The sequence below is a fragment of the Chamaea fasciata genome, unplaced genomic scaffold, assembly GCF_029207755.1.
Source record: "Chamaea fasciata isolate MVZ Bird 193981 ecotype frontalis unplaced genomic scaffold, bChaFas1.0.hap1 SCAF_4, whole genome shotgun sequence".
In the NCBI taxonomy this organism is placed as follows: Eukaryota; Metazoa; Chordata; class Aves; order Passeriformes; family Sylviidae; genus Chamaea; species Chamaea fasciata.
This window is the reverse complement of record NW_027094089.1, coordinates 8,041,495-8,064,968: the sequence shown is the minus strand read 5'-3', so window position 1 is coordinate 8,064,968 and position 23,474 is coordinate 8,041,495. Positions and strand designations below refer to the sequence as shown.

General features: G+C 37.0%; 1 protein-coding gene across 1 annotated transcript in view; it reads left to right on the top strand.

Moving 5' to 3' along the window:
• Nucleotides 1–23,474, top strand: part of CCDC171 (coiled-coil domain containing 171) — a 153,178-nt gene that overhangs the window by 30,739 nt on the left and 98,965 nt on the right. The window contains exons 7-10 of the mRNA XM_066180817.1: nucleotides 44–204; nucleotides 7,273–7,411; nucleotides 15,294–15,396; nucleotides 21,162–21,265. Of these exons, the coding sequence (XP_066036914.1) occupies nucleotides 44–204; nucleotides 7,273–7,411; nucleotides 15,294–15,396; nucleotides 21,162–21,265 (507 nt within the window). The remainder of the gene's footprint in view (nucleotides 1–43; nucleotides 205–7,272; nucleotides 7,412–15,293; nucleotides 15,397–21,161; nucleotides 21,266–23,474) is intronic.

Here is a 23,474-nt window from a genome sequence, read left to right as displayed (position 1 = left end):
GTTTCCTGACTTGCTTTAATTGCTTTTTTATCACTTGGTGTAGTTAAGAATTCGAGAACTTGAAGAAGCTGTGCATGTGGAAAACGACAGACGAGAAGAAGCTCTTTCAGATTTAGAAATTATCAAGAAAGAGTTCAAAGGGTTAGAATATGCATATGAGAGAGAAAAACACAATGCCCAAGAGAACTTGGAAAAACTCAATGTGTAAGTTTCCCTTTAAATTCTTTGTAAAATGGCAGTAGATAGCTTGATTACCACTTATAGTTTACATTTATATAGTTTTCAGTCAGTATAAAATAACTAAATCTGATGAAATTTCCCAGACCAACCGGAAGTTCAGAACCTGGTGTTCCATTAATAACAGGTCCATATTAGTAATCATATGGGTGGGTCAAGAAAATAACTGATCTGTTACTGATTATTTGCTAAAGCAAAAATGTTGGAAATTATACTTATGGCATGATCCTGTCTGCTGTGTGTTTGGGAGAAGTGTAGGAAAGCACACATGGCAGGGTTAGAACAGATTTTTTTTCTTCTGTATACACTTACATTATTATGAAAATATTATTTTTCACTTCAGTGAGCTAGATCAATCTTTAGGATTCCTGTTGAGAAGTTTAGTATCATTTATAGTGGTAAATCTTCATTTTCATCTTTTGAATGATTGTAGAAAGTGTTAACTAGCTAATGAAAATAGAAGAAGGGGTAAAGTATATGAGAGCAGATGAAATCACCACAGATTCCTTTTCTGCTCAGCACAATCTACTGTGTCCGTGGTAACAGATTTTTTTGGAAGAAAGGCTTTGCTGTATTCCCTGGGCAGATATAGGATACACTGTACTGAGTCGTCTTTCTTGGCTGAATGAAGTTTATATTGGGGTGAGAAAATGTCAGGAAGAATGGTGTTGGAAGACAGAGAAGTGAGGTGAAATAAAGAATAGATAGTAGTTTGTGAAATTTAGGGGAAAAGGGGGTTTAAGATGACATAAAATGGGTGGCACACAGTGGAGTTGTGGGGAGAAACTCAAGGTAGTAGAATGGGTTGGAAAAGGCAGAGTTTGCATCTCTCAGTCCAGGATTATGGAGGTCTGTACATAAAAGTAGTTGTGGTGACTTGCTCATGCAAGCAGTAGAGTGCAGCATGGTGTAGCTACAGAGTCCATCATGTCCAGGGAGGGTTTAGCTGCTGGTGCCGGCAGGGGAACAGAAAAGACAGGTCTCTGTTCTGTTAAGCTCGAGAGTCCATATATTTCCCCTGAAGACCAGAAGGGGGATGCGGACGAAAGAGCCCGCAAAGGCAGGGTAGTGCGGTTTTTATAGGGTATTGCAGGTTAGAGTTTAGGGTTTGGGTCAAGGGAGGAGTTAACACAAAGAGGGAGTAACATCAAGTTCCCGCCTCCTCAGAACAGGAGCACTTCACAGTAGAGGGGAAAAAAGAAACTGATTTCCCTACAAAAAGGCATTTTATGGCTTAAGTCTTCCTATATTCATGCTTACAGAGATGTTTTTAGTAATATAGTTAAAACTTGTGCTGTATTATAAACATCATGGAGCTCTTTGTTAAAAGAAGGGTCAAAAGAGGTGGTTGTTCATTTAGGTAAACCAGAGTTACATTACAAAGTGCAAACTTATTTCTCAAAGAAAAATATGTAACTTTTATGATAAAAATTTGTAAAATACATTATGATAATAATCTAAAATGATTCTTCAGGAAGACTGCAGTCTTCACAGTTGTGAAATGGAGTAAGTATATTTCAAGATTGTCTACAGTTCTGAAATAACATCAGTTAATTAAACTGTAATCTCATCCTGCCTGTTTTTTTTTGCTGTGAGCATGGGTTCTCTGTCAGTAAATACATGACACTAAACTGATACTAAGTTCTTGCCTTTCCTTGAGCTGGAGAAGGTCTAGACCATTGATTTGACATTTTTTTCCATTTTTATTGTTTTGTTTTAAAAAGGCTCCTTTGTTTGCAAACCAGCCTCTTTTTTTTTTGAGGATTGGTTGTTTGATCAGTAGTTCTGCATAACAGGCAGACTTTCTACTGTCTGAGTTTTTCTTGTATATAACTATGTAACTTTTTATTCTTACAGACCATATGGACTATGGTTCTTTTTTTTTTTAGTCTTGGTTTGGTTATTTTCTTAGTTTTTAATTTAGTGTAGTGGGGTTTTTTCTTTTCCCTCTGGTAGGTTCCCATATTTGAGTGGCCCAGAAAATATGGAAAAATTCATGTTACAAAAGTTTTCTTGAGCTAGTGTTCTTCCAGTGTTTATTCTTGAACCATTTCTTCACTTGTTCCAACACCTAATATTCTAAAGTTCTTTGTATTAACGTTAGACCACAAAAATTAATCATCCTCAGTGAAATATGGGGCTTTTTAATTTGGAGGGTTTTTTTGTTTAATGCTTATTAAGGCATTGTAGTTTTCAGTCTAGAAGAAGCTATCCTGTCTTGTCAACACGGCTGCCATAATATGGTTTTCTGTAATCAGTCAGAGACTTGTTAGTATGAATGTGTTCTGGGAACCAATAGATGATAATAAAATATTAGCTAATTAGCAGCATTTTTAATGTAACTTAAACATCTGTTTAGGTATTTTCTAAACCATTAGAATTTTACAAGTTTTGCCACAAGATCTGGTTTTAAATTTTGAGATTTGTAAATTTGTTTAAAAATATAAACATCTATAGGTAGAAGCTTTCCAGTTATGTCTCTGAGAAACACTTAAAGATAGTTTTCTGTATTAGATTACTTGGACCAACATAATGATGGTTAGATGTTGAATTGTATTGTGCATTCAAGAATGTTTTGTTCCTTGTGAGAATCGTTTATCTGGATGTATGAAGATATTTCTTTGAGAATTGAAGGGGTTTATGTCTAGGATATTTTGATCAACATAATCTACATCTTTGAAAAATGTTATCATCAAAAAAGAAAAATAAGAGTTCTTTTAGAGAGTGTGTTTTTTTGTTTGAAATTACTGAAGGAAATACCTGAATAAATATATTTTTTTGTACTTAAGGCTATGAAATACAGTTTTTACGGATGTGGTACCATTTGCCTTTGGAATTTCAATAGTAGTGCTTACTGAGAAGTAAATTCTTATGTTACTAAAATGCAAGATGAACCTTAAAAAGCCTTCTCTTTTTGCTCTAAACTGGACAATTATGTTCAGTGTTTCTTTTTCAGGAAGGCTATTTGCCCTATCCTAGAGTTTTTTTGGGATAAAACAGAATTTATGTCTGCTTGAGGCATCTGTTCTGTGTGTTAATTGAATATGAAAATAAATATTGTCTAATATCCAAAGAGTGCTTTTCACTGCTTGCAATCATGTGTTGATTCAGTCAATTACTTCTAGCAGCTTCTGCCAGCTGAGTTTTTTGAAAGCAAATTGTCTTTTGTGATTTCAGAGAATGCATACCTTTCCATGGAAGTTAAGACAGTTAAAACAGTTGGTGGTTTTTTTAAGAGATGTTGAAGAAACATGAACAGGCTATCCTCACAATTTTGTTAGTCCAGACAAATAAATTTCCAGACCTCTATTAAGATAAGTAGCGAAGATCAAGTTTTTTCCGAGGTGGACATCAGTCTACTCAGTTCCCTTGAGGTGATTACATGGGCTGGGCAGGTACTGCCTCATCTATTTCCTGTGCCCTTTCTATTCTTTGAAGCATAAAAGTGTCAGTAACATTGGTGAATATCAGTGATTGCTTTCACTGGACACCTTCTGAGAGAATACAACAGCCTTTGATCTACTTAGCTTTGAAGGGTCTGGTCCTTGGACTTCAGACAATGTCAGGATCTTGGCTCTTTTTTTTTTTTTTTTTTTTTAAGACATAGATTGGCATCCAAACATATTTTCTCTTTTTCTGGAGGACTTACATGAGTTTGTCTTTAAGCCCTAGCCAAATGAAAGTCTTAGAGACTTTCATTTGTTGTGCTAGAACACTTGTATGTCTCCTTAGCTGGACTTGATGTAGGTAAATAATGCCAAAGCTGGAAGCTGTATAATGCTGTAAGAATTTGTTTTCTCAGAAAAAAAAATGTAGTTATAATAACTGAAACCAAGCAAACAGGCTTTTCCGGGTGGCATTTTTTTTCTTTCCTTAGAAAAAATGTAGTTGTAATAACCAAAACCAAGCTAACAGGCTTTTCTGGGTTGCATAATTTATTAATTAGCTCTGAACCCAGTAGCACTGTGTAAATTGGAAGCAACATGGAATGTGGGTCTCTGTGTGAATTTACTTTTCTTGAAGAGTGAGAATATGACATATTATAATTTGGAACCTCTTTTGCTGTGTTTCTGAAAGCTGTGAGAGTAGATGCTACTTTGGGGGACTGAAACAGGCAGGTTTTGAAGAACAAGAAGTAAACATCTGCAGCTACAGCAAAAAATCAGCCAGGCTGATGCAAAAGCATATAGGTATTTGGAGGACTGCTGAATTATTCCTTCAACTGAAAAGGTACAGTAATCTTTAACAAATGAATTAAAAGTCCTAAAGTGACAATATTGATTCAAAAGCTTCAAAATTGGAAGAACTTTGAGCCCTTTGCACTACTTTCAGTTCCAGGGAGACAGAAGTGCTAGGAGAAGAAGCAAAGGGATGAGCAACACCTGGACGTTTCTACTGCTGAGAGCTACATCAAAGAATAATTCCGGTTGAAAGGAATTGCAGGAGATCTGTGGTCCAACTTGCTGCTCAAACCAATATAAGTTTTGAGATCAGGCTCTTCAGGGTTTCATCCAGCTAGGTCTTGAAAACGTGAAGAATGGAGATGGCACAACCTCTCTGGGAACCTGTTCCATAAAGCTGGAAAACATTTTTCCTTATCGAAACCTCTTTGGATACACTACTTGTCTTGTAGACAAACACTGCTGTGAAGTGATTGACTGCATTTCTTTGATAGCCTCCTTTTAGATACTGGGAGGCCTGTTATACACTGTGGAATTCTCTCTTCTCCAGCTTGAACATGCCAAGTTTCCTCAGTTCTTATATGTGTTTCTGTTGCCTACCATGGTGGTGACCATTCCCATAGCCCACCCCAGCTTGGTTACCCAGTTCTTTTTGAGCATAGCTTCTACCCAGCCAGTTACGAGCCACATCACTTTAGGGTGGTCTTGCTTCCTAAATTAAGGTCTTTGCACATGTCACTGTTGAATCTCAGGAGGTCCATTCTGGCCCATTCTTCCTCCGTGACTAGAGAATGGCAGCTCTTCTGTTGAGTGTATCAATTGTATTGTGTCATGATCTACCCACACCGAGTTCACTGTTCACTGCAAGTATTATGAAACTGCACTCTTGGCTTATTCCAAGTGATGGATGAAGCTGTTAAACAGATCTTATACAGAACTCTACAGTATTACAGCCATTCCAGCTACTACCATCTGGGCTTTACTATTAAACCACTTTTATCCATGTTATAATTCACATATGTAGACGTAAGTTTTAACAGCTATAAAAATACTGTGTGACAAAGTGCTAAAATTCTTGCTAGAATTGTTATATTTGATCTACTTGCCCTCCTTTTGTTCACAGCCCTGATAATTTTATCATGGAATATAACTGGGTTGGTCAGATATGATTAAGCTTTGGTAAATCCTCTCTGAGTGTTCCTGATCACCTTTGTCTCTTTCATGAGCCCAGAAAATGGTTCTAGAAGGATTTGCTTCGTAACCTTCCAGGGCTGAAGTGAATCTCAGTAGTTTATAGTTCCTTGATTTCTCCTTTTGACCTTTGACAAATATAAGTGTGACATTTGCCTTTCTTCATTTGCCAAGGACTTCCCCAGTTTTTGTGACCTTTCATGATGATAATGAGCAATGTCACTTTGACATTGACCAGCTTTACCAGAACCTTTGGGTGTAGGTGGGCTGACCTGTTCAATTCTATGGGTTGTGTTCTCACAGGTTATCTCAGACTCAATCCTCACCTATTGCTAGCAATTTTTCTCCTTTTTGTGGCCTTTTACTGACCATAGAGGCTTGGGACTAGACCTTGTCAGGGCAGATGGAGGACAAAAAGGCAGGGAGTATGGTGACCTCCCCTCTCTGCCGTTGATAAAATAGCTATTTTGTGTAGAAGTCTGTATACGTTTTCTTTCCTGCCATAACAGTGGTAAAATCCCTTCTCGTCTTTGTCATCTTTTGTGAATGTTAATTCTAGCTTTTCCTGAGGCGCCTCCTTTCCATCCCTATATACTTAGGCAATCCTTCAAAATTTTTCCTTGACTTCCTGTCTCTGAATGTGTCTCCTATTTGCTGTTGTTTGGTCTCATGACCCACCTTTTTTATCCATGCCAGACTTTCTATATATTTGTTTTCTTGAATACCAGGAGGACTGATGTAGTACAAGAGCTGTTTGAAATTTTGAATTGTCTGCTATTGAAATCATGCTGTTCTGAGTAGAATCATCATTGTTTAAGAATGGTGTTCCCCAATATAGTGTTCCTGCGGAAACACTCCAAACCATGTGCTGCTTGATCATTCACCCCTCCTCTTCTGCCTCCTTCTGTGACGGGCTGGAGAGGAGAATTGGAGTCACCAAAAGTAAAGATCATGAGCTGACATAAGGACACTTAACTGGACACAATGATGAAATAAGACAATGAACTGTAACAGCAACAATACTAATGACAGAGTGTATGAGGAAAAAAAAAAGTGGTCGATTCACCTGTGATTGCACACTGTGGAAACCCCCAGCCATACCCAGTCCCTCTGCCACACTACCCATAAGGGAGCCCTTCCCCAGTCCCCAGAAAATTACATGAGGTGGTATAGAATAACCTCTAGGTCCTAGCCATGCCCACTCCTGGCTACTGCAAAAATTAACCCTTTTCTGGCCAAAACCAGGGTAAGAATATAGTCAGGTATGTGGAAACTCGAGGAGCAAGCTTTGTACTTGAAATCAATGTTAATGATGCAAGATGTGATGTATTTCTGAAGAGAACTAATGTATTAATTAAAATATGATGACTTCTGCTTATTACATGTAGTGCAGAGTCCATATCCAAATGATCAAATTTATGTTTAATTTATGGCTGGAATTCTAACATAAGCCTTGGTAATGGAAAAGAATATAATCATAATGGAGAAGTTTTTCTTAGAAGGAATATATAAGTTTCTTCACTTAAAAAAAAATGAGGAAAACAACTTCATAAGTCATATGATGTTCTAACATGATTTGATACCCAGATTGTCTTTTAAAAATATGTAGAATATTTGATGTAAGTGTTTTTGATTAAAATGTTCTAATGTTGAAACTTTCCAGATTAGAAAGAGAGTGTTTCTCCTCAAACAATCAAATGGAAGAAGTGATTGAGGAAAAGAAGAAGGTAATTACAGACCTCTCTGCGAGACTAAGGGATGCTGAAAAATGCTGCAGAGAGCTACAGAGTGAACTTGCAATGGTAAGACAAAAAGCCTGTGACACTCATTGTTTAGGATTTTTAAACATACTCTGAACATAACCTGCATTTGCTGTGCTGAGTTGTGGAATAAATCTGACCTTGCATTACTTTGATTTTTATTTATATTACTTTGTTTTGTGAAACAGAGATATTGGAGAAGCTAATTGCAAAATTAGCACCCCCAAGCTAAGTTGTTTGCAAAAAACAACTATTTCAAAAGTGTGGCTACGAGTCAAGAGTAACCAGTCTTTGCATTTCTAAAGAAGAAGGCAGTTTGTGGATATGGATTATAATTTTGTGTGAAGAATGTTCTCTCTTCCTATCCAAGGTTTTTTTCCTCCAGCTTGCCTAGTTACTATTGTAGACTTGCATATTCCTATTTCATATAATGCTTTTAGTGTAAGCATTTGACTACAAAAATTGTTTGAAAATGTCTTCTTTGAAGGTGACAAACTTTTTAGTTGATTTGGGTTTTTTTTTAATTTTTTTTTATTTTTGGTGTGCATTTGTCGTATTGGATGTATTTTACAAGATTGTTTTCTGAAATATTTTTCCTTTTAAATGACCAGTTGGTGCCTTCCCACTGTCTCTACACACCCCAACTTTTAATATCAATTTTGCCATCCTCTTTAATAGCAGGAGGGTCAAAGCAAAAAGCTTAGGATATCAATGATACAGATAAAGGGATGGGAGAGCACCCTCAGCAAATTTGCTGATGATGCCAAGCTGAGTCGTGTGGTTGACGCACCTGAAGGACAGGATGCCATCCAGAAAGACCTACACAAACTGGAGAAGTGGGCACATGAAAATCTTACATTATTTATCAAGACCAGGTACAAGGTGCTGCACCTGGATCAGGGCAACCCCCAGTGTCAACACAGGCTGGGGGATGAACAGATGGAGAGCAGCCTGGCCAGAAGGGCTTGAGGGTGCTGGGTGCTGGTGGATGAGGGGCTGGACGTGACCCTGCAGAGAGAAAGAAAGCCAAATGCATCCTGGGCTGCATCCAAAGCAGAGCGGCCAGCAGGGCAGGGAAGGGATTCTACCCCTCTACTCTGCTCTGCTCTGGTGAGACCCCACCTGCAGTGCTACATCCAGCTCTGGGGTCCGCAGCACAGGATGGACATGGACTTGTTGCAGCACGTCCAGAGGAGGTCACCAGATTATTACAGGGATGGAGCGACTCTGCTATGAGGCAGCCTGGAGAAGAGAAGGCTTTGGGATGGCGTAACTGTGACCTTCCAGTACCTGAAAGGCGCTTACAAGAAAGATGAATAGAGACTTTTCAGAAGTGCATGGCTTTTCAGAAGGGGAATGGCTCCAAGCTGAAAGAAGGTTTTCATCATATATTTGGAAAGAAATCTTTATTATGAGAGTTGTGAGGCACTTAAACAAGTTGTTCTCATAACAGAGAAGTTGTGGATGCCCTGTTTTTGGAAGAGTTCAAGGCTGGGTTGGAGGGGGCTCTGAGCAACCTGGTCTAGCATTAGAACTAGATGAACTTTGAGGTTCCTTCCCAACCAAGCTCTTCTATGATTCTATGATCTAGAAAACCTTTTTTCTCTTCATTGTATAGTAGCATTTACAGTATTTCTATACTTAGCCAATTTTTTTTTCTCTAAGGTTATAAATTTCTGTTCTTGCTTTCTCTTGGACCTATGAGTGTAGGAGAATACTGTGATCTCTTCCTTTCTTCTGGCAGACACTGTGCTATTCAGCATATAGGAGCAGAGATCTGCATCAGAGAATCTTCAGATTTGTTGGTGTCGCCTCTTCAGCTAATGAAGTTATTCCAAACATTGTCTTAGTGTTATCCACTTCCCAGGTAGATTGGTTATTAATAAATTGAAGAAAAATAAAATTTAAAAAAGTTTTTCCTTTAGGAAGACACAGCTTCTTCGATGCAAGCAGTAAAGTATTAAAAGACATTTGCTGTCTTAGTCAACCTGAAAAAATAATTTTATCAGGCACAAAAAGAATACAAAGAAAAATTCCATAGTAAAATGTATGCTATGCCTGACAAGAATTCAGGACAAAATTCTATTCATGCTTGAGATTTTTTGGTAAAGACAACAGTATTAAATGATGTACTCAAACCATTGTTTGTTGTGTTACTGAAAGAAGAGAATAGATTACCCCCACTTGAAAGAACTGTCTTATTCATATAGCAGGTTTTTAAAATTGTTTTACTGGATTGATTTCAAGGCACAAGACTGTCTTGAACAGGTAATAAAAATACTCACTTTCTGAAGATGTGTATTAGTGGTCCCCTGTGGGATTAAATTTTTATCACCTTTGATGGCTTTGTATTTTTCTTGAAGACGTTTGTTATTTGATTGGGAAGCAGGAGTGCCCCTTTTTATAGATTCTATCAGAACTAGCATTATTTGTATATAAGTTGCATAGCAGATTACACACAGCTTGCCTTTTCCCCCATGTCCTGTAAATCTTACTCTTACATCCATGCCTGAAGTCAAGCTCTGTTTGCATCTCAGCTGTCCATAAAAGCCTTGTAGGTTATCGTATGCTGAATGTCAGAACAGAAATGTTTGAGAATCTAGTTCCAGGTCGTACACATTAAGCATTGTTCTTTAACAGAAGTTGCCTAGGTATTGACTGAACAGACAGTGAAGCACCCTGAGGATTATGATTCTGTTCTGCAACTTCTGTGGAGTAGTACACAATGGCAAAGATGTAAATATCTTCTAGGAAATTTAATGTGAACAGTTTCTTTCAGTTAAAAAAAAAATACCAGTCCTGATACACATTCTTAATTAATTTTGTGCTAATGATTGTCAAGTGTTGTTTTACCTTGATTGTTTTTTTCTTGCCTTAACATTGTGGGGGGGAGTGTTTTTTTCCTAGATGTTACTTCTGTCATTGTCCTAATGTAAGAAGACTGGTTAGTCTGAAGCATATGCTGAAATGATCTTCTGCAAACAAACTAATTTTGTAATTTATTTGGGAAGTGCAGAGGTCACTCAAGCGATGATGTCCTGGTGTTGGAAGACAAGCATCTAAAATTTAAAGTTGCAGTTCTCAAAAAACTTTCTTTGACTTGGAAAAAAAAAATAAACCTCAAAACCCAAAGAGATACTTCATAACATTCTCTCCCACCAAAAGTTGTTACAAATCTCTTTTCATGGGAGAAGAATGATTTCAATAAAACTTTAGCATTTTGATTAATTTGTAAGTCTAAGATACTACATATCTTGAGAGATTGTGTTTAATTTACATGTGGCCAGACTCTTCTATAGATTTTTGAATATTCCAGCTAATGTAGGAAAATAAAACTATTCAATAGTTTGATAACTTGAACAAAAATAATTAGTAGCCCAAGGAGAGAGTTTGTCAGTGATAGTTTGGTTTTGTTTCATTTCTTATAATACAATTTATGCCTGTTTGTTGAAAAATTTGTGCCACTTTTCTGCTTTACAAAGCATCACTTGAGTAAAACCAGTGTTTTGTAAAATATGGAACAGTCTTTTGTATTTCTGTAAATGCTTTGATTTGCTGCCCCCAAGGTTGTGCCTGGTAAACATTCTGATATTTTTGTAAAGAATTTACATCAGCACTTTTCAAGGAGTATCTGAACATGCTGCTCCTTGGTGGCTATGTGGATAGTTCTGGATTTGGCTCTTACTCTGCTATCACCAGTTGGAATTTGTACTGCCGACTGAGTAGGTGAATTAGTCCCTGTGCAACAGAGCCCCCCCCCAGGACACCCTTGTAGCTGTAAACAAAATTGAGAAAATTCCTCAGGAATTAAGGCAGTTCATTGTATAGCTGGACCCCAACTCCCTGCATACTACTGCAGTGGTTTTGTTATGGAATGGCTTCAAAGTCCTGCCCACATGTTTACTTTTTAGAAGTTACTGAACTGGAGATAGAGATGCACATTTGCAGCATCAGGTTCTGTGGCCTGTGCATAGAGTTTACATTTATTTTAGTCAACCATGGCTTTTACAAAAATGCTGGAAAAACAATGGGGCATCATTTCTGTATTGGTACGGGAACAAAAATTAAATCCTGGTAGTTCAGGAAAATATGTCTACAACCAAGGTTGTAGGAACTTGTCCAGATGAATAAAAATATCCTTCTGGAGGATTGATGCAAGTCTGACAGTGAGTGGAAGAACTTTATAGCAGTCGGTTTTCTGAATAGTTCAAGTTATCCCTACAGATAAGGATAGAAAGTATTTGGAAAAAAGATTTTCTCCTCATTGGTGTCTACAGTATTTTTAATGAAAAATATTTGGCTTCTCTTTAATGTCTTTCAAAGTTCAATTGTGTTTTGAAATTGGTGATTAAATAAATATCTTGCAAACTACATTTTCTTTGTCCTCAAGAGCTGTTTTATGATAATAGGAGCCTTTTTTAAGGATATGAAGTTTGTTTCAAGAAAGTATTTTATATGTTAAAATTCAGCATATATTCTGAGTTCAGAAAGTATGATTTTTTCTCCCATGTTGTTAGGTTTTTAGCCTTCAGTTTGGAATATATTGTGAAAAAGGGAATTGTCTTTTGGGGAGTGTGGGAAATACTTCTAGTATATTTTGAGAACTTAAAATATACTTTATAAAATATACTAGAAGTTCTCCTGTTCATGGAAATTTCACTGATCTCAGAGACCTGGAATTCCCAAAGGCAGGTTCTTCCAGTGAAGACTGAGGTGAAAAAAGCAATAAGAAGGCTTTTTCTCTCTCTTAGTCATCAGATCACTGCCTCATTAGCAGTGGGCCCACCCCACATTTTGCCTAGTCCTTTTGCAGGTGAAGTGCTTCAGAAATCTTTTTCTTTTGCTTTTCCTATCCCATGCCAGATTCAACTTTAGCTGGATTTTGGCATTCCAAAACATATCCCTCTAGGCTTTAACAATGTATCTGTATTTTTCCAAGTTTACTATGTCTGAACAACCTTCTATATGCTTCCTATTAATACTTGATACTTTAGTCAGGAGTTCCCTGCATATCCATATTGTCCTTGCCTTTGATTTTCAAGGTTGTTTCCAAGGACCACTGTCTCGGTCAAGAATGGTCCATTCTGGTTTACAGGGAGTCAAGCAAAGTCAGCAGAAGACTTACTTTACAAATATTCTTCTACCTGTTTCTCGTAATGTGGTCTGTGAAGCAAACTCTCTTTACGTAAAGGCTTTAGCAATTTTCTCAACTGATTCCCCTTTTGAAATAGCCTAGGAAACAATTACACCTTTATTTCTCCAACAGTTCAACAGGAATGGCAAAACATGTTGATGGACGGAGTTGTTAAGGATTGTAATTGCATCTCCTGGAACAGCTGAATCTGTCAGCTGCAATTGATTGTGTTTGACTCTGTAGTCGTGTACGCCATTTTCCTTTTCAATGTAAAGCATTATGCATACTCCCTCTGTTTGTTCAGACTGAAGAAAACTAGGGAGATAATAGCTACTGCTGTAAACTATCAACTGGGTGCTTGTGGAGATGATGGAGCTTACGCCCTTCTTAGATCTGTGCATTAGAAGTATAAGAGAAAACGGGGAAGTTGTAATTTCGTGTAAGGGGAAAACAGAAAACTTCAAAATGCGGATTGTGAGATACTGGAACGGGATTTATTGAAACGTCATCTTTGAGGATGCTCAAAACTTGACTGAACCATTTCAGATCTGCCTAGCCTGACTTTGACCATACCATGCTCTGAGTGGGGAGTGGGACTAGATGACCTCCACAGATCCTGTCAGCTTAAATTCATGAGTTTATGACTGTATGCATTCTTACTAGATAACTGTCAGTGAGACATAAGAAATCAGATCAATAGTAGAACCTTTTGGACTGTGCCTGGATTTTTAGCAGAGTAATTTACAGTATTTTTTTCCTTCAATTTCTGATAATGGAGACAGTGATTGAAAATAAAAGTTAGAAAGGAAAGATGCTAAATATTTTGCAGTTTAAGTGTAGAGAGACTGGCTAGTCTAAGTAATTTCCTTTTGATCTTTATTGCTGTTGAAAAAGGGACTAAAATTGACTTCAGAAGTGTAGATGCAGTTAGCAAATGAAGCACAGAGAAGTGGTGAAGGCTGAATAGACTGGAATACACTGACTAAATTATGGTAAATGAATGAAACAAAATGGAAAAATTGCATAAGATTGAAAAAAATTCTCATATTTGACTTTTCCATAGGAAAATGTTTTTCTGGGGAGCTTTAGTCTCACCTTCTCTGTGCTGGAATATTTTATGATAAAAAGAGTACTTATTTTTTTGTGATGTTTTCATATTTTTATATTTTCTTATTTTTAATTTGCGAGGTCTTTGAGATGATGTCACTATGCGAACCTAAATGACTTTAATGTGCTTGCATCCCACAAAATATTTTTACTGAATCTCAACATTTACAAGCTCTATTTATATAGATAAGTTTATGGAATAGGAATTAAACCTTGGTTATTTTTCAATATATAGAAGTGATTTGGAAATTCTTTATGAAGCGTAGTACAAACTCTCACACAAGGAAAAGAGTGTAAATGCTACAAGGGACCTAACACTGAAATATACATATGAATAATATATTAGTTGATATGCAGTACATATAATTAAAATTGAAAGAGTAAAGCAAATTTATAAAATATTTAAACTGAATAGTGAAGAGGACTGCAGAGAATTAAATGCATTTCTTTTTTTTTTTTATCCTGACAGTTATATGTTACCCGTATGTAGCAGTTTTCCTGGGGAGGATGTTTCCCACACATAAGAAATTGCCTGGGTTCTTTGACATGCAGTGAAGCATAACTAAAGCAACAGTTTCTAGATATGATAAAAACCAGTAGAATTTTGCTCAGTAAAAAAGATTAACTCTCCATTACCAAGTAGAAATGGAAATTACGCAAATATATGTTACAATTTAGAATGAAAATAAATTGAGCAGTTAAAAGTCATGTGACGTCTTTGACCATAACCTTTGTCATAAGAAAATTGTGAAGTTATTTAAATCTAGTTTCCTCTTGAATTGGGGTGGGGGGGTAGGGGTGGTTGCTCTTCATTTATTTTTGCTGCTTTTAGATTTTCTAAATTGGTGTGGTATATTACTTTTTGTCAGTCAGCAGCTAAAATCATACATTTCCTTGAGAAGTCAAAACTACATATACCCAAAAGGACCTTGGTCTTATCTGGAATTATGGATGCATGTCTTTGAAAACTGCAGGTTATAATATCAGATATAAATTGAAGGAGTTATTTGGTGTAGTCTTTCTACTGTAGTGATTTAAAAGATTTGCTGTAGAACTTTTCTGGCCTCGAAAAATTTGGTGTCTTGATTTGAACAATAGACTGCACTCAGTGAACAACTTTATTTAAGAAAATTCAGTGATAGGGTCTAAGAACTCTGTAGCTTTATGTTCCATACATAAGGATGAAGTTTTGGTATTGAAGAAATCCCTATATAGCATGGAACATATTAACAATTGAAGTAGGCAGGTTTGCAATGAGAATAGGTGTGGGATTTGACTGAGTGCCAAATCATGGATTGCTAGCCTGTCTGCCAGTAGTTTGGTGTCTTTCTGGATGCCCTTGTAGGGTGTAACAACAGATTTCACTGCTTGCATAGATGGGCGGAATTTAATGTCCGTTAAGATACTTCTAAAGCCGAAGATGATGAAGGCTGAGTTTTTGTACAACCGTCTTTTGTTTTGCTTTTGAAATCCATTAGTTTTATATTGTGTGTTACAGGGTTCTTATTTGTTATGTCAGATTAGGTCTCTTAGCTTGAGAAAAGACATAAACATAGCAGAAATTTAATTTTAAAGAGGAACAAATATATCATTGTGATATGTATTTCTTCTGTTTACTTATTTTAATGGGTTCTTTCCCCACCCCCTCTTGTCTTGTCTGTCTGTTCCTCCTGTCAAATAAAGGCCAAGAAACACCAGGTCTTTCTAACAGAGACGTATGAAAACAACATGAGAGAGCTGGAGTTACTCTTGGACAGCTTTGCTATGTCAGGCCAGCAGACAGCAGGTTAGTTGAAGGTATAAAATGACAGATGCATCTGTCAATGTTCCAAAGTCACTACATTGTGGGAATTCTGCAGATGCCTCTTGCATTCCCTCTTCTCAACATGCTTTGATTTGATGACATGATAAGAGCAGTTCTCACAGCAGTCAAATGGCCTTGCTAGCTGAGAAAGGGTGACGGATTGTGGACCTGCTGTTGTCAGCCCAGAGCTTGATTTACAAATGCTGAGGTGTATATGATCGGTCAGAAAAGGGCTCACTTGCTGTGCTCTAAATCCAACTGAGAAAAAAGTCCTTACAGTATACCTGCAAAGGGAACAGATGTTTTGCCTGAACTGAGCCAAATTCTGAGGCAACCTTCAGCAACTTAAAGGTCATATATTCAAAAAGGTTGTGTAGGACACATGATGTAACACAATACTTTTTACAATTGATTGTGGACCAGTATTATGTTGCATTAATTTAATCTGATATAGAACAAATTCTTCTCTGTTTTCATAAAAATTAATCGTAAGTCAGCGGTTGTCACTCTGCTACTTGGCTTTATATATAATTATTGTATCAGACTTAACAAACTGCTGCCTAGTTAGACATTTGAAATAGTGGCTGACATAAGCTGAACTTTAACATCAAGACAGTGATTTTTTTAAAGCTGAAAACTGAACACATTTTAAGATCTTCATTTAAAATTGTAATTCCTGTTAGAAAAATTGCGTACTAGACACAAAGTGCTTCCAATTTACAGTGAAAGTAAACAGGAAGAAAACTTGTTAAATGTGGCTTACAGAGGAAAGGGGTTTATTTTATGTATATCATGATATGTTTTTGCACTTTTTAGCAATGATATACATAAATGGGTTGTTAAAAACACTTTTAAATGAAGATACATTTTTTTTGTATCTTCACAAAATCATTTTTTTAGGGCCTGGTGCTGTTAAATTTCAATAAAGAAACAACCTCTTGGGATTTCTCTTGTCCTTAAAAGGTGAGCTTGGATTCTGTGATGCATTGATTTCCTTGCATAGGCTATATGCTTTTTTGCTTTGGAACTGTTTTTATTCTGTAATTATAAATGTAATTACCATGATAATACCTGTAGGTTTACAGTTGAAAAGCTCTTTAAGACTGTATGTTTTCCATAGTTTTGTGAAGTTCCACATGCACAGGACTTAGGTAACTCTCAGGGGGGCTGGATGTTGCTGCCAAAGTGCAGTTTCCAAAGCAGCAATTGTCTTTTGGATAGTTTACCTTGCTGAGAGCAGCTTTGACTTGTTTCTATAATAATAGAAATTCAATAACAATACCTTCAGTATTAATTTGTTTTGAGATAAAATCTTAAACTAATTTAAATAGATCTTTTTTTTTCAAGCTTTAGCATCTCTGAAGAGGCTCTTGAGGCAGATAGTAGAATTTAGTTTTGCAGTGGATTGACTGAGTCTTTACAGTCAATTACAGTCTTTTAATATTAAAATAGACATTGACTAAGACATTTGTTCTACATAGTTGCTATGCTTCTAAGTTTGAAACTTATTTTTTAATGCTTTTGCAATATTATATTATCACTCTGGTGTACTTAGAAATTTTTGTATCTAATAATATTTATTCAATTTTTTTAAAAAAATTATTGTTATTATATTTGAAATGGGAATGCCTAGGTGCCAATAAAGGTAAAAATCTTAAATGAATCTTTGTAGTCTCATTATTTGATTATGGCCTGCATCAGCCACAGCTGATGGGGAAATCTTTCTTCTTGTGGTCAACATTGAACTCAAGGTATTGAGAAATCTACTTAAAAATCTGTCAGTATTAAAGGTCCAACACGAAAGATCCAGCCCCTTAATTCAAGTTCTCATTAGTCTGTGATTATTAGCCTATACAGTAAAGAGAAAATAATACTGTATTTTTAAGATTATGTCATAGGTTGACGCTGGGCCGATGCCAAGCACCCTTGAAAGGTGCTAACTCATGCAGCTGGACAGAGGAGAGAAAATTTAATTAAGTTCATGGGTTGTGGTTAGGACCAGGAGAGTTCACTTATCAAATACCATCACAGGTAAAACACACTCAACTTACAGATATGAAGTGAACTTACTACTAACAAAATCAGAGCAGGATAGAGACAAGGAAAACAAACCCTTTTAAAATCACCTTCCCCCACCCTTCCCTCCTTGCCAGCTCCACCTCCTACCCCATCGGCACAAGGAGACAGGGAATGGGTGTTATGGTCAGTTGATCACCCATGGCTTCTCCTGCTGCTCAGGGAGAGGAGCCATTCCCCTCCTGCACCGTAGGGTCCCTCCCACAGGATACAGTTCACTAAGAACTTCTCCAACCTGGCTCTGTCTTATGAGCAACAGCTCCCTGCAAACTGCAGCAGTGTGAGTGCATCCCACAGGCAATACTCCTCCCAAAACTGCTGTGGCGTGGGTCACTCTTCATGGAGTGCAGTCCTTCAGGAACAGGCTGCTCCAGCCTGGGAGCAGGGCCTCCTCTCCACAGGGCTTCCCACAGGATCACAGCCTGCCCCGGAGCGAGGCTTCTCTATGGGCTGTGGGTGGGTCTTTGCATCCTTGTGGAACTCTGTGGAATGCAGGAGCACAGCTACTTCACCATGGACTGCAGAGGAATCTCAGCTCTGGTGCCCAAAGCATCTCCTTCCCCTCCTTCTGCACTCACCTTGGTGTCTGCAGAGTTGTTCCTGTCACTTGTTCTCACTCCACTCTTCTCTGGTCACAGTTACAACTGCACAACAACTTTTGTTTTGATTTCTTCTTAAACCTGTTATCCCAGGGGCATTACCACCATTTCTAATTGGCCCAGGCTTGGCCAGTGGCACATCCATCTTTGAAGCCACCATGGACTGGCTCTGCCGGACATGGTGGAAGCTCCTAGCACTTTCTCACAGAAGCCATTCCTGAAGCCCCATCCACTACCAAAAACCAGCCCATGCAAACCCAATACAGATTAAAATCTAAATAGTTTTAGAAAACTTTTTTTTCTTTATGAAAAAAGAAAAAATATTCTATATTTCTATATTCTCAAAATAACAAGCATAAATCCATGTCTTCTTTTCCAATGACCTTTATGAATTTTCCAGAGCACTGTTATTATTTGCAAGAATTCACTTTGTATCTTCACAGTTTATCTCATTTTCAAGTTATTCAGCAACAGGATATGTTCTTAGGGATGTTTGTCTTCAGGAAAAAATGTAATTGTGGTTGTAGTAATCTGAAAAAAAAGTGAAATGAGTGCAAAGTTCTAAGAGCATTAGCTGCTTTGAGTCAGCATCACATTTTAATATAGGTCACCAGTGCTGTTTTGGTCAAAAATCTAAAACACAGCATCATATGAGCTGATATGAAGAAAATTGACTCTTTCCTAGCCTGGTCCAGTACAGCTAGCAGAAAGTCTGAAACAGCAGGTTTAAGAGTTTATTAATTTCTATACTTATATAAGACTCATATGGAACTTGGCATTTCCCCCAGATTCTTCCCTCAAACTCTTAGGCAATTGTGGGCATACACTACACAAATACTGGTATTGTGCACTCATTAGCTCATGGTGCCTCTGCCACAAGAGTGTATTTAGATTATGTTGCGTGTCTCCTGCACAGTTGTATGAAGATAGACAACACTTGGGCAGCATTAAAGCCATAGGTTTGATTTCAGCTAATGCAGGTAGGCTGAATGTGGTATTTCTGTTGCAGATTGAGCTGCCTTAGAAGTAGGGTTACAGCAAAGGCAAGGAATGACAGTGTGGAATGTTTACTGGCAAAATTCAGATTTTAGCAAACATGATATTAATAACACCATTGCAGGTTGGGACTTAAAATATGAAAATGCATCATTTAGGCAGTTTGACATAGACTATGGCATGAAAGATAACTCTTGGATTGACTTAATAGGTGTGGTTTTAAACTGAATGAGAATTGTGTGTTACCACTTTGCTAGAGCTACAAGTATGAAAAAATAGTTTTTATTTTTTTTTTGTGCAACAAGATCAATGCAGAATGTTCCTGCAATGGGTAGTAGTGAAAAGTTGGTCTTGTAACTGAGAAGACTGGACTGGAGTTCTGTGCATAGCTATAGCTGTGGTTATATGATTAGAAATTATAGTAAGGTGACACTTGTCACTTTCTTCAATGTGAAGTCTTCTCAAAAAAGGTCAGATTTTATGAATTCTTCTTAGATTGGTTTTCAGTGTAACATTGTTGTTTGGGATATTTCTAGGATTCACAGGGCACTGAAGTGTCATTAAGAAACTCCTGCTTTTCCCTGACTCTGTAGACTTATAGAAACTGTGGCAAGTAGGTGGAGTGGCTGATATGACAAAGCAGGGGTCTGTCACTGGGATGTGTGTGCTGTAGAGCAGATCTTGCTCCTGTAGTTACAGGAGTTACTTAGTTACTCCTAAGTTCTGACTTGTGCACTTAAGTAAGTTTTCTACTGAGTTCTATTGATGCGTTATGTGTAGCCTACAGGAGAAATGTCATCATTTTTATACAGTGCATTAGTGGAATATTGTGCTTATTAGATGATACTAATTACAGAATTCTTAAAAGTTCTGCAAGTATGTAAGAGCACCTCCTCTAGCTGGTAAAATTTTATGGAGAGCCAAAGAAAAGGCTCAGACTTTAGTATCTGATTTGACTTTATGAGCCACTCTGTGTAAATTGCTTAATGATACTGGTGATAAACACCTGTATCATTTAGTTGTGATAGGAGTAGGATGATTTAGCCTTCCTGAATTTAAAATGCCACAGATATTTTCACTTTTGCAAAACAGGGCTGCTGTTGGAGTCAGTAAAGATAGTTTTGCATATAGAACATGTTAAAACTTGTTGAAAAGTTGATACTATAATGTGCTACAAAATAAGTGACAAATGCTTCTTAGGAATATAAATAATGCTGGGAGGAATGATCGATCAATAACCTTGTATTGTGGTGTAACATCAGGAAAAAAAGAAAAGTTTGTTCTTGGAAACTGAATATCAGCTGACATCTTGTGACCTCTCAATCAATACAGTATTGTTTTGCTTTCTTGGCACATTGTTCTATGCATTTTGGAATGGTCAGACTTGTTCATATGTCCCTAATTAAGGCAACAAGATCAGAAGTCTCAATATAAAAGGTTAATAAATAAGTTTAGTGTATATATAATGGATATATTATATTTATAATTGAACTGTTCTGTAGGTCTCTGCAGACAGACAATATTTTTTGTAATTTCCTTTACAATACTATTCAAGATAATTTAAAATGTTTTTAAGTCCTCTCCAAGCATAACATAATCATATGATCTTTGGCTCAGTAAGGCTTTAAGTAAATGAAGTACTGCATTACTATATGCATGCTTAGTCACAACACCAAAATAATGTCAGGAAAAGTGTAACATTCTTAACTTTCAGACTTTATGTTTTTCAAAGTATATAATTGTGTGGTTTCGAAGTTGGCTTGTCTGACTGAATGACACAGGCTTGACCACAGTAGAAATAATATGTGAGACTGCATACCAAATGCATTAGGTATAAACGTAATCCAGTATTTACAGTTCTGTATCTTGTATTAAAGCTTTTATACAAGTGTCTTTCAGCTATATTTGTTGTGAAAGCAGGGCTATACAGCTGAATCTCTCATGGCAAACAAGGCTGCTCTTCAGTGTTCTGTATTGTCACTGAAGCCCTAACTAATTCTAGTACCTGGCATCCAGGGTGAGTAGTTTTCTCTCTGTGGCTTTAAGGTTTAATTTTCATTCCATGTTTTCCTTCAGGCACTTGTGAGGACAAAGATAAACCTCTGAGCTGCTCTGTCGTTGCGACTTTGAGGTACACCTTGACAGCTTACCAGAACAAGCTGGAAGATATGTCTAATGAGGTAGCACCTGCAGTGTTTGACTCTATATGTATTGCATTTGGCCTGCAGCAGTACATAAACTTCACTTGTAAAAAATGGCAGAAGAGTGGGAATCTTGAGTTGACAGCTTCAAGTATGCCCAAAGAAAAAGTCTCTGTCGTTACTGTTTCTCTAAGCTTGTCTTGCAGTGAAGTTTCACATTTATGGGGATAGGGAGAACAGTTTTTTGTCCTTCTAGTTTAATTTGGTTTTCTTGTTCATTCTTTTGAGGTTATTTTCAAAAAACATGTAGGATAACCAGCCATTCATATATAGGATTGTAGTTAAAAGATAATGATCTAAGAGGGCAGCTGCATATACTGCAGTGTTCCTAAATACACAGTGGTTGAGCCTCAGCAGTCACTGCTACCAGTTATGTAAATGATCATGCTCCCCTGTACTTCTAAAACTGGTATAATTTTCTGAGGAGAGTGTGTTTTCAATGGATTCTCTTTGGGAGCTGTTTTGTTGTCATTTCAATTAAAATAGGACTGTTAGAATACTGTCTTTAAGTTATCTAAGAAAGTAATGGAAATATTTTAATTTTGGGAATCTTACCTTCGAAAAAAATTAGATGTTTTCCATGCTGTCCTACTGTCCTTTTACATCACTGACTGAGAAGTTACAGTTTTGCATTTATTTTGTGGTATGTTTTGCTAGTCTGACTAAATAACTCCTCTTGGGTGTAAATGTTTTATTAATTTATGGCTTTAAAGGCTGTAGAAAGAAGTTAACTGTATAATTGAAACTTTTTGTACAAACTTGTGATTAGTCTTTGAATAAAATTGGCAAATACAGAAAGGCAAGGTGTGGTAAGGTTGTAAAAGTGCCAGCACTCTATTTCACATCTAGGTTTTGTTTTTTGTTTTGACAAATGCATAGTCTAGCCAGTCGCTCAACGCATTAAAAAAAATTAAAAAGTAAAAAAAAAAAAAAGAAAAGTGTATCAGCTTTCCCCCTTTTATTGGGAAAAGAATGGTCTCCCACAAGACCTTTGAGTTTGTTCAAGGGGCACAAAAATGAGTGACCATGGAAACAATTATACTTTCTAAACAGCAAGCACTGTTAAATCTTTCCCAGGAAGATAAGAGAACTGATGTGTGTAGTCATTATGAAACTCTTCTGAGACCCAAGTCTGGAAGCTGAAGAGTAACTAGGAACATATGACCCACAGCGAATTGTTATTTGGGAGGAGGAGCATCACGTGATAGGCAACACAGTTGAAAAGTCGACTCAGCAGGCTTTGGCTTAGTGATGTGCTTTGTTGTGAAACTGTGCCAGAGACAGCAGTGGGGAGACCAAGGGGGTGGCTTCTAAGAAAGCAAAGAGAGTGTTCTGACAGAAAGAAGAATGAACTGTCAAGGAAAATAAATTGCAAATAGAGCAGGACCAACAGATGACCTGCCACAAGACTTCCCAGTAGGACTGTGTGTGACTGACCCTGAAGTTGTCATATGGAGCCAGAGATCACTGAGCACCTTCGTGGTGCACAGAAAGGGCAGTGCTCTGTCCTTCTTGATTACCCCCGCCCCCACAGAGAGTGCTGCTTTTGGCTTTTTATGTGTGAGATATGTTTAATAATAAAACTTTTTAATAATGCAATAATGCACAAGGGGACTGTGAAGGGCACTGTGCAATAAAACTAGCATGTTCTAATATATAATAAGGAAGGGTTTTAGTAAGCAACACAACAGTAAGCAAATTTTAGTGATTCTCTTTATAAAAAGGTTTTCAACAAGATCTCACATACTGATGAATTTATTAATGTACGTGTGTACCTGTATGTATATATGAAATATGAAGGTAAACCTGTCATGTGTCATCTTTAACTTACTGTCTTAAACATTAGATTAAAAGATCTAGTTAGTTTTTGTGACTGAAAGGTGTAGAAGTGTTTTGGGTTTTGTTGATAACTTTCTTCTGATTTTCTGTATAGTGCAGACACCACAGAATATATTTGAAGAGAGGGAAAAGACTAGTAAACCAATAAAAAGACTGGAAATATGCCAGTAGCATTTTTTAATTTACTGTAATTATTTTGAAGGGTTCTGCCAGGTTTCCTGACATCAAAATATAAAAATAAGCATTTTAAAAAGTAATTAATAAATTTTGTAAATCGGGTATTCTGTTTCTGAGTTGCTCCTTAAATGGCAGCATCATCATATAAACAAAGATACAGATTATTTTGATA